General features: G+C 38.5%; 1 protein-coding gene across 1 annotated transcript; it reads right to left on the bottom strand.

Moving 5' to 3' along the window:
- On the bottom strand, positions 1-3,411 carry zgc:101100 (uncharacterized protein LOC445169 homolog). The gene is made up of 4 exons (XM_042006840.1): positions 3,316-3,411; positions 2,744-2,916; positions 1,029-1,204; positions 1-909 (listed from the first exon to the last, which is right to left on the bottom strand). Exons 2-4 carry the CDS (start codon positions 2,907-2,909, stop codon positions 460-462), a joined length of 792 nt encoding a protein of 263 aa, XP_041862774.1. The 5' UTR covers positions 2,910-2,916; positions 3,316-3,411; the 3' UTR covers positions 1-459.
- Positions 3,412-12,355: the final 8,944 nt, after the last annotated feature.

Below are 12,355 nucleotides of genomic sequence, written 5' to 3' on the forward strand. Positions count from 1 at the left end.
CAAAGAAGTCAAGATAAGGTCCAAATAATTTTATTAAACAAATCTATGCTACAGTTTGGGGTTACAATAAGGAGTCTTTCCCAAAGTCTCTTGCCACTGTCTACAGCTTCTTTAGCAATGTTGCCAGCTAAACAGTGCTGAAGAGGACAACAACAAACTTAAGTATTGCAGACATTGCAATTAAAATTAGATGGATAAACAACTTTCCTTTCAACCACTTATACAACTGCCCCATAAAAATACAACCTGGGGGTCTGATGTTCAGTTTTATATCCTTTTAAGCAAACAGGCATTCCATGAAAATTATGGAATAAAGATGTACTATATTCTCGGTGGTAGTATCTGTTTCTGCACAGGAATGCTATAGAGTCCACGAGGGGCAGAGATCTCAGGTCTCTCTTGGTCTTTGTCTCTCTCAGATCTCATCTACACCCCCAGTGAGGGTGACACACAGTTTTACTAGAGCAAGCAGTCTGAAGAGAGAGGCCACAGTTTTTTGGTAACTGATGGAGGAACTCCCAAGGCAGAGCTGTGCTGTTGTATAATTGGCCAGAACAGCGGTGGGAGGGCAAGCTCAGAGGACAGAACTGGTTGGTGAGGTAGATGACCATAACACTCCCCTGCCATGATGGGGAAAAGTGAAGGAGAGTGTAGTGTGAGGGGGCACCGTGAGATATCAGAGTCTGAGTCACTGCTTTTATCCACATGAGGAGGAGGAAGAGGAGGAGGAGGACAGTGCGGAGGGATGTTGCTGTCCATGTGTGATGTAGTGGTGTTCTGTTTGTCTTCAGTCATTTCTTTCTCCAGTTCCATTTTACAGTTGTGTTGTGCTTCCTCCAAACTGTCTCTTGAGATAGAGGAGCATCTCTGACCTTTACGAAACTTTGCTCTCCTGTTTTTAAACCACACCTGGAAAAGGAAGATCAGAGAAAAAAGTTATTTGTAATTCAATATTCATCCAAGAGGTCAGCTTGTATTCTAATGTGGTTTCAGGTGTGAGTCAGGTGATGGGTGGAGAGTACTGTCACCTGAATGCGAGCCTCAGGCAAGTTGATGCAAACAGCCAGCCTCTCCCTCATACCAACATCTGGGTATTGCGTTTGTTGGAAGGCTTTCTCCAGAGCTTGCAGCTGTGACACTGTGAATGCTGTGCGGCTGCGGCGCTGCTTTTGCTGGTTACCATAGCGAGCTTCAAGGATAAGCTCTGACAGGACAGACAGAAACAACAACAACAAAAAAAAAACTTCAGCAGAAAGATCATTGCAGAAGTTTAGTAGCATTTTATATTTTTAGTTCTATATTGTCAGAGATATAGGATGTGTCCAAGGGTATGTATATCAATAATGATGATGATGATGATGACTTATTTCCAACTGATGTCTGTTTACCTGACTGTATGTATTTCGTTGCCTGTTTCTCTTTATTTGAACTTGTTCTATTTCTACTCAATTTATTTTATTAATTTTAGTTTGTTTTAATTGTTATTTTAAAATCTGTTTTGCACTTTGCTGTATTTTTTTTTTTTAACCTGTCCTGTCCAGCATCATGACAGCAGAATGATGGTCTGGCTGCCGTATTGTTCTGAACGAATTTACTCTGCCAAGAGGAGCCTTTTGGATATGGGGCTCCCCTTAAATCTTATGTGTTATTCTTTCTTATTATTATTATTATTATTAAAACATGTTTTTGCTTATAACTGCTGGACCAGACCAGAGAAACTGAAGGTAGGTGGATAGAAAAAGGAAGAACAAAACAAAAGGTAGAAAACAAACCACAACAGTTGCAATCAAAGCTAAACAGAGAAATTAAACAGCTGCTACACCTGTGAAGAAACAGCAAACATCCTAAAGGCTTCACAACAGACAATCTATAGGGACACATGTGAGAAGAAAAACCATGAACAGAAAAAAACACAACAGCAACAAGTGTGTGTGTGTGTGTGTATGTCTGCATGTGTGTATGTGTCTGTGTGTAGTAGTGTGTACTAAGCATTAGGGGTGAGTTATGCTGAGTGATTATGCAAATGCAACCGCGCCATAATGCTGTCATGCTTTTAATGTTTTATGTAAAGGATTTGAGTTGTTTTGTACATTAAATGTGCCACTAATAAACATACCTTGTCTTAACTTAGACTTAACATTTTTTTCTAATGTTATAAAAGGTACCTTCTTTGTTAGGCTAGCATAAATCAGAAAATCAAAAGAATAAATTCACAGAACAGCTTTTTCATATGGATGAAGTTCAGGCAGAAACACGATGTTGCATTTCATGCAAAAATGATGTCATCCAGGCATTTTAACAAACTGTTCGATTACATTTTATTTATTTAGTTTTTTAACTGATTTAGCTGCAGCTCAATTGTTGGCCAGTTGAATGCCTCAAATAAGCAGATTTTTGTACAAAAGTATTTTAACTTGTAGACTTTTTTACTTAACTTTAGGTAACAGGATCCCTTTTAAAAATACTTAAATAAAAACACAAAATATCAGAGGCAAGTACATGTAAAAAGCATTGACTACATTTCTGAGTAATGCATATTACAGGACTATAGGTTATAATAATTGACTAAAGTTGACAGGCTACACGTTTTGAAATACTTTTTCGATGGTGATAGCTCTAAGATTCCCTGGGGGTTCATTCCCTGCGCCCAAAGGAGCAGCAGCTGATTGTCATAATTATTATAAAACCTTCTGGAAAAAGAAAGGAGGTATTACTCGCAGTACTTTGGTTTGTGGTGACCCACCTGCCAGCCTCTCCGCCATGGAGAAGGTGTGGACCGTCGGGGCTGCTGCAGAGTAAGCGTGGTACTGCTCCGCCATCTGGTGGCGAAGGTCGAACAGCATGGAATTCACACCATGGAGGGGATACACACCACCGCCAGACGCCCCGCAGAAATTCAAGGAGTTCATAGTGAATCTACCGGAACAAAAATAAAAGTTATCTGATTACTGTACTATAAATTCAGGACCGTTTAAAATCATTCTTGGAGGCAAGTGGAAGTGAAGTGGGGTGCACTTCACTTCCACTTGACTTCAGGATTAATGTTATTAGTTTAGCCCATATAAAGAATTTCAGGGATAAAGTACACACATGTGAGACTGAGTCACATAATTACGCATTTAGACATTAATGTGCCCCAGCACGTTTAATGTGCATCTTGAGAAATAAATTAAGCATTTTTAAATGTTTAACCTTAATAAAAAAAAAAAAATAAAAAAAAAGTGGGGTTTCAGTGATATCCATCAGATAATTAACAACTAAAATAGCATTGATCAAGTTGAAAATCTCTTTCATCTCAACTTAGCAGTTCCTCACCTGTTTACCTGCGATCCAGTAGATCAAGGTGAAATCTTACGCACAGAAGTCAACCTACAGTTTTTTTTAGTCCAAAGTGTGTTTTATATCCTTGCACAGCAGTGCTGTTTGTCGTGGCACGGATCTAATTCTCCGAAATCATTCTCACCCTCGACTATTTAAGAAGCGTTTACCCAGGCTCCCTTCAGCCATTAGCCAATAGAAAGAAAGGTATTAGCCGGGATTAGGTGGGATGAGGGAAGTAAGGGGGGCAGCAAGGAGCTCAAGTTTTTGAAACTATTGAACTTGAGAGATTTATGCCAAGGATCCCCCAATAAGCGAGCGTTTCATTCCCTCCAGTTAAAACAATTAAAACAATGTGGTCGGCTAATCTCCGAGCCAGGACAGATTAAAATAACAGCCTTTGATTGTCCTCTCCATCTCGGCCTCCATTCTCCCAGACCGCAGCTTGTGACAGTCTTCCCCCCTCCGAGGGGGTTTTCTCTAAGGGTTTGTTTTGCTAACAGGCACCATATTTTGCCTGAACTGTCACCATGTGAAGTTAATCTGAACTCTGCTTAGAGACAACAAATTCTTAAGATCCAGCTGAGCTAAATTAGCAAAAAATACTTAATTACAAGAGAAAATAAGCCTCCAAAATCAGTTTAGCATTTTGTTGACAGATTTTTTTTTTTTTTTTGCAAAACAAGTTTAGTAAAAATAAATAAAGAGATAAAGTGGAGTTTTGTTTTTAACTGGTGTTTTCTGAAGTGTGAGGTGCAGTTTCAGGAATGGACCTTAGCTAATTTTGCCTGTATTGGTTGTGAGATGAATGAAGAGTTTAGATGTGTTAGTTCTGGAGGAATTTGGCCATTTTTCTTAGCTTAAAAACTGATGATAATTTGAGGAGAGATCATTCATGTATTTAGTGTAGTCTTGATGTGTCAATTTCTCCTGCTACTGGCTCACTTCATCATCCAGGAAATTTGCTAGAGGTAAAAGGTTAAATGAGCGCTCTGTTTTTGTTTTATTTCTTTAGTCTCCCACTTTAAAAATCCCTGATCTACAGTTCAAGTCAGTGATCAATTTACAGAATAACATATTACCCACAAAAGCTTGTAAAATATCATCCACTGTCACCAAATGCAGTTTCAAAATTAATGCATTTGACAAATAATAATCATTTTGAAGATTTATAAAGAAAGAAAAATGCTATGCAGATGTTTAAGAGTAAGAACAACATGAAGGGAATATCCTGATTCTGAAACCTGGATTATCTTCAGTGAGGACAAAGCTTTAAAAGCACTGGATCTTACATATTAGTTACCTTCTCTACCACTCAGTTTGTTTAAAATTATTCCGCCACTTTGTAATCAGATTGTCTGTAAAAGAAAATAAAAAGAAAGCAGACTTTTTGCCTGCTTCTCTAAGGTGCAAAGTGGACAATATAGAACCGTTTTCATGGTAAATAACTCGTCTTGAGCAGGAATACAATTTTTGTTATAGTAATTAACTTTCCTGTATGTACACATTATTTATTTATTTATTTATTTTTCCTTCATTAGGAAAATTCCCTGAACAGAGAAAACAACGGGATGCGCAGACATTCAGTCAACAAATATCAAGCATTTAAGAGTTTAGATCTTTAAGTGAAAACAGGAGAGTAAATCTATGGAGTCTGCAATATGTGAGCTGCTTTTCTTTTTGTTTTATAAGGTTTCACTGAATTGGAAAGACAACATCTATATCAGAATTCACAGAATGCCATAGCTACATTCCTGCACCAAAATCAATTGCAAGCAAAGACAGTTATGTTTTAATTAATATGCACTGATAAAATTGTGGGATGTTGACAGTTTAAGGGTTTGAACCGATAACTATAGCTCATTTCTTGCATTTACATTCACACATATTCAAATTCTTAGACTTCTAAAATATGTGAAAATGTTTGTGTTCCTTTTTTTTTCCCTGGCTTTTTCCTCCTTTCACTGTTCTTGGCTGTCAAGCTATATTAGTGTCCGATAGAAATAAGTCATTTAGAAGAGGCTCTGTCGGCCAGCCCCTCAGCCCCACTAAAAGCTCCAGGATTAGGTCCCAGAGGCCTTTGTCTCCACAGCTCGCAGGATTAGGGGAGATTTACTCCGAGGAGAGAAAAAAAGTAGTTATTTCATGGCACTTTCATGATGAAACCTGGCCAAAGCTGTGTTGGCTGGGGGGATTAGAGGCACACAAAGAGTGTGCTTGTGTGTGACCCTCCCCGTCCTAGAGCCACCACCACTGACTCACTCACTGCACCCCCCCTCCATATCCTTGATCGTTTCCCCTTCTGCAGAACAGCAGAATTTGTCCAGGTCCACCTCTTACCCAATCAAGATAGTCAGGCTTCAATCAAAAGGCTTCATTTAGTTCCTTGCTTCTAAAATATGCGGATGACCTGATATTTAAATTCCCACAACAATTTATGACCTTCAAACAACACTAACCTTCAGTTACTTCATTAATCAGGAGTTTTTAAAATTCAAAATAAGTAATTGGTGCAGTAATCACTTGGATAAAAGTGTCATGCATTAGGGACTGAAATGCAGAAGTAAATGAGAAGTTAGTGGATTTGGTCCTTCCTGCAGTGTTTAAAACTGCTTTAAAGGAGTTATCCTGCTCTTAGAGGATCCACTTACACTTTCAGGGATTACAGTGAACAAAAGACAAAAGGCTAAGTCACAGCAGCGACAACAGTCTCACCGCTGAGCAGGTGTTATGCAGGTTTAGTAACTGTTATTACATAGCTCAGGGCCTTACAGAGACCTTTCTGCTCTGCTGAAAGTACGAAAATGATAGTGAGAGCAGTGTCTGGTGAAGTGCTCAGACTTGATCCAACAGGATTCTGAACATCATTAAGTTTGTTAATTAACGTGACTTATTAAAAGTCCAATCGCATGTTGTTTCTGCGAGATAAACTTTAGTGAGGATAGAAAATCATAAGAAATGGCTTCATTAATGGTTCTCATACCATGGTCTGGGTGAATAATCGATTCTGATTGGCTGAAGGGTGTCCATTAAAAAGTGATAATGGACACCTATGAAAGAAATTCTGGTCAAATAGACTTATTGTTGTAAATTATTGCGCTGACTAAACGGTAGTTGGTAACCGTGGCAACAGAAAATCAGATGCTAAGCTGCAGACACACCAGATCATGTCTGTGACGGCGCATCGCTGTGAAAGCAGCTTGCAGGCTTATTGGGCTTCGTCCGTCCAGGAGAGACGAGAATGGAGCAACATTTTGTCGTCCTGCAGTGTCCCAACCAGCAGTGGTCAGGGTCCACAAACGTTAAATCTCCGCCCTTATACACGCCACTATGGACATGCCAGTATCTTTATGAAATGTGACGATCAACGGCAATATTGCAATTAATTTTAAAAAGGTTGTCGCCTGTTTTTCTGTCTCGATTACCTTACTTACATACTTGATACAGAGTGAATGGTGGATAACATTATAAAAACGATTTAGGATAGACTTGCTTGCTTGATACACATTTAATGATCAAAGTGAATGGTGGATATTATTTCTTGCAATAAAAACAATTTAGGAAACTATCTGTGGATTTTGACTGTTTTAAACAAAATGTTGCATCATCCTCTGGACACACACAAGCTGTAAGAGCCGCACCTCTGAAATGTTTGTGTCGCATAACATAACTGTTTATGTTCAGTTACCTTGGCAACGCGTCACAACAAAATAGTCCACTCAGCCACTTCCTTTGAAAAACTCACGATTTTAAAGGTAAAAAACAACATTAACGCATTAATAATTTATTTAATTTTTTTTTTTTGTAAGTTACCATGGTATAAGTGGGATAATGCCCTTCTAGGTGTCCATCATCATAAATTAATGGACACCTGGAAGGGCATTTTCCCTTGCATGGACAATTTACTTCATAAATCTAATTTGATTGGTTGTCCACTTATTCCTAGAATAACATACAAGTAAGTATGATGTTCATTAAAGTCATTTCCTCCCAACTAGGCTACAGATTGGTCTTGACATGGTTTTTGCCTTTAAATTAGTGAATGACCCAAAAGGAAATATTTAAAGGAACTTGACTCTCTCAATAAGAACAGGAAATGAAAGATATAATGTTTAAACAAGAAAATGGAAAACACCTCCTTCAAATCCTGCTTTAACATATTTGGTAACTTCATATACTACTATATACTATAATACTAATGCATCCATGAACTACTTTTCTGGTCTATTATTACACAAAGTAAGTATAATCCCTCTATGAAGGGCACAGAAAACAAACACAAACAAAAGGAATGTAATGCAAATTGTTGTCTTGAACTAGCTTCTTTCAGTTCAAGATTTTACCAAGATTTTTATTTTCAGCTCATTCTTGGAGATTTTTAGTCATTCATCTGATTGTCTTTTGGCACCATTCTTGCACCGGGAGCTGTCTATGTGTGATGAAAATAAAGTGCTAATATAAACGATAAAGGGAAAACGTTCTTATTCGCTCATTTTAAGAAAAAGCTGATGAACAATGTAAGTTTAACATTTAGCTCTTACATGCTTTTTTTCTTTTTGATGGAAACTGGACAGCAGCTGCGATAAGTGCAGTTAAAGAATCAGTAAATCCTCTTTTCTTTTCTTCTCTTCTCTTTTTTTTTTTTTTTTTTTTTTGTTACTGGAAGTTATTGTTAAAATCTCCTGTTTAACAGATGTTTGATAAAGCAGCTCAGTTTTTCTTAAATTACTTATCAATAGTGGAAATTTGTATTGACAAGGACCTGTCAGAACAGGAGCTTTGTACTTGTCAGTTATTTCAAAGGAAGGGCCCCTTGGACACCAAGTAGATCGATCGGCACGCTAAACACAGTTGGGAAGCTTTTCAGAGCTCCGATGTTAGTCTGGGAGCATGTGGGCTGAAGAGGGGAAAGCAGGCAGAGGATCTAAAGACTTCTTCATCGAGGGAATCGATAGGGCCCGCTGGCCTTTGACCTGAGGGAAACGGGGAGAGCGGCAGAGCAGGTCAGTCAGCCTTCTTAAGCCCCCGTGAGTGCCAGGATCATGCTGTGAAGCCTGACACTGGCTATGACACACTCAAGGCTTAAGAGTGACATTGACCTAGCTGCAAACACACCAAGTACACATAACAAAGCTCTAACATACACACAGAGATGGGTCTAATTTAGAAAACGCAATGAAAGGATCATTTTATGACAGATAGAAAAACTTTTAAACTTACTTATTGACCCATTGGTCTGATTTCATTTATCTAAAATGAACAGATGCAATCAGATTTTTCTCTTTTGTATGACAGGGAACCTTATTAACAACCAATTATCTTCAGATGATATCATTTATAACCCCTGGGAGCAGCTATACCAGCAGATCAATGCAAGGGACTGAGTAAAGATCAGTCCCTTAATTGGGCGAGGGAGCTGTAGATTAAAGACAGACAGAAAGGGATGGGCAGCTGTGAGGGTCCCTGAGGTCAAGAGCACCCACAGTGGGCTAAACTGGGGTGTAAGGGTGAAGTCAGACCAGCAGTCTTTTCAACAACTATGTAAACAAAGATTTTAGTCCTCCTCCAAAAGACGTTTGCCTAAACTTAAAGTGAAAGAAGTTACACATCAGGCTGTCAAGGTGGTCAGGATAGTTGCTTTATGATTGGTTTGCTTTATCATCCTCAATTATTTTGCAACCAAACTGTCAGAATCCAGCTTCACAACTCTGGGAATTTGCTGTTAAATTTAATGCCAGCTACATGTCAAAAAGTTGTAACAGGGGCTTTATGTTGAATAGTCTTTTTTTAACAACAGTGTAGTGTCTGTAAACCAAAGAGGCAATTTGTTTCCTTTGTTGTATTTTGCTTTCACAGGTCTGGAGTGCTATGCTATACTAAGTACTGTACTATGGAGCCATAATGTTATCTTACATAGAGAGTGTGGTTAGCATCATTTGCTCCAAAATCTACTGCACATTACATAATTCAGTGTTAATGCTGCCTTCACTGACCCATAAACTGTGCACTAATGTACCAACAAACCATGACAGATGGTGACTTTTGAACTGTGCTGATCATCCTTGTCTTTTGAAGCCCGGAGGACATGGTGACCATGATGATCAAAAACAATGATATATTTTGATCATCTGATCTCAGGACAGATTTCCACTTAACTTCTGCAAGAGTTCAGGCTTCATCTGTCAATACTTCCAACATTAGAGTTTGACCTTTCATTTGTAAGCACAGCAAAACAAATGTTCTCAGAAGTGTTCCTGGATCCATGCAGAGATTTCTAGGTGTTGTGATGGACTCAGACCTACATTTTGACAAACACATTAAAGGAATTACAAAGTCAGCCTACCATCATCTTAAGACTATTTCAAGGGTGAAAGCTTGTCCATGCTTTTATCTTTAGTCGGCTTGCTTATTGTTTTTACAGGTCTACCTAAAAAACCAATTAGACACCTGCAGCTTATTCAGAACTCTGCTGCTCGAGTCCTCACTAAAACCAAGAAAGTGGACCACATCAGTCCAGCTCTGAGGTCTTCACACTGGCCGCCTGTCTGTAATAGGTCTATAAAGCTCTGAATGGTTTAGTTGCTTCTTGACCAAGTATGAACCAACCAGACCCCTCAGGTCAACTGGATCCGGTCTCAGTTCCCAGAGTCAGAGCCAGACATGGAGAAGCTGCATTCAGCTTCTATGCTCCACATGAACAAACTCCCAGAAAGCCTCAGATCAGCTGAAACACTTGTTCTCTGCTGCATTTGAACAGTTATTTAAAAACCTGCATCTGTTTCTTTTAAGCTAGAAATTTTAAACTTGTTTTGATCTAATGTTCTTTTTCCTTTCTCTTTTGTTTGTAATTTTGAATTCTGCTTCTAATTTTCTAATGTTTCAATGTCTGTGTAAAGCACTTTTAATCACCCTGTACAAATAAACTTGCTTTGCCTACCGCAGTGTCACTGAGGAAAAGAAAATCACACCTGATACTGGCTTTTACCAGTGCTTTGTTGAATTCTTTGGCTTTTAATTGATATTACATGCTGGAGATGATAAAATCTCCAAAACTTTATGAGAAATTACTTTCAAATACTTGAGTTTCTCGTAGAGTGAGCGGTGAACTTTTTCTCACTTTTATTTCTGCGCCTATGGCTTTTTGAAAAATAATACATTAGCATATTTGACTATTTTCTCTATAACAAAGGTAATAGTTTGGCAGTTAAACCTTGTCTGATCATGTCTGAGCATCCTCAACTCATTAGGGACTGTTGTAGACAGTCAATTAAACCTGTGGATCAGAAGGCACTAAAACTTAAGCTGTAATTCATTAGTTCACTCTTAATTTAATTTAACAACAAATGCTATTTTCTGTGTCCAGCATGAGGTCAGTTTAGGAGCCCCAACCAGCAGCTTTCCCCTCATGACCCCCACTAGTTAAAGGTGATCACGGGGAGAGAGACAGAGAGGCACTAATCGAATTTGATAATGAAGACGACCCCTCTAAGCTGCTTTGCTCCACATGTTCAAAATCTCGGGAACACTCAGCGAACACTAGGAAGCCCCCCTCCCTGTCACTGCAACATTGTGTAGGTATTGATCCCTGCTAACTGGCTCTTTTCATACCTGGGGTCTGTGGCCCAGCCTGGGGAAATGCATACTGACATGTGACGGGAGGAGCTTAATAGGCAAACAAACTGAAGAAAGGATGGGCCTCTCAGTTTAGCATTCTCTCCTGTTTCTTTTCTACAAATTACACATCTGCTGAGGAAAGGAGAATTCACACTCAATGCACCTGCTGTTAAAGGAACATTTAGGCTGCAAGAGGCAGCTGTCACAGTGTCAGAAACTATTTGTGCAGCAGTGGTGGAGGAGGTATTACGATCTATTGCTGAACTAAAAGTAGAAATACAGCAAGGTGCACAAAGAACAAGTTTAATTTTTAAAAACAAAGCTATATTTCAGTAAAAGTACTATAGTATACCAAATAAAACATAATATGGAGGAAAGAGCTTTAGAGGTAAATATGACAGTGGTAAGATATTATTGAAGCTCATTGCTCTGTAATATGTATTAATTTCAAGCTAGTTTGTTCTTTAGATTTCTCCGTTTTGGTTTTCAGCAACTAAGGTACATAAAGAAATGTCTTCTATTGACTAGAAATAATATTTTACAAAGAGAACATGTAACAGTGTAAAAAGTCTAATATGTAAATCAAGCATTTAAAGAGACATGATCAGATTTTCCAGATAGTTAGATAGTTTCAGATAATCAACATTTCGTGTGCCCTCATTGCACATTGTTTCCTGTAAATGTTTAGGTTTGCCTATGCAGAGAGATTTCTGTTCAGGGTTTGTCACAAAACTTTTTTCAAATGATTCTGTTGAAATTTCAGACAGTAGATTCCAGCAGAAACAACTGCACTCAGGTTTATTTGTACATCTTTCTGACTGTTTACTCTGCACTATGAATAATGTTTAAAGCCTTTCTTTCCTCTGCCAGATAAAGGACTTGGTCTTTGCAATAACAATTAGCTCTTTTTCAAAGTTTTTCCTATTTTTGATATTAAAAAAGGCTAAAAGCTGCTATTTAAAGGGTTCCAGATACCCAAGAATTCTAATTCACGCACTGATTCTAACCAAAGTTAATGATCCTGCTGGACATTGTAGATAGTGATATCTACTGTTTGGCCACCCCACATTAACCTCTGTCTTATCTTGGCTGCCCCATTTAAAGTTTCCTTGATATGCTACTTTATACACCATCCTATAATATTATGCTAGGTTTTCCCATTACCTTTATTGTGTCATTGTTTGTTTCTTTGGGGGGGGTGTTTCTGTGTGTGTATGCATGCAGAGGTTTGGAAACCGCTCAAAGTTCAGTCCACAAAAAAGGAGTCATTCTCACCCATAAAAAACACCACCTCATACAGGCTTGATTGTAGTCCAGGTGTTGACATACCTTTAATAAGGAGTGAGTCGTGACCTTGCACAGGGGGAGGGAGTCACTTTAAAACAACAGCTTAAACCGAATTTCAGGCAGAAAATGACAAGGA

The sequence above is a fragment of the Melanotaenia boesemani genome, chromosome 14 (assembly GCF_017639745.1).
Source record: "Melanotaenia boesemani isolate fMelBoe1 chromosome 14, fMelBoe1.pri, whole genome shotgun sequence".
NCBI classification, from domain to species: Eukaryota; Metazoa; Chordata; class Actinopteri; order Atheriniformes; family Melanotaeniidae; genus Melanotaenia; species Melanotaenia boesemani.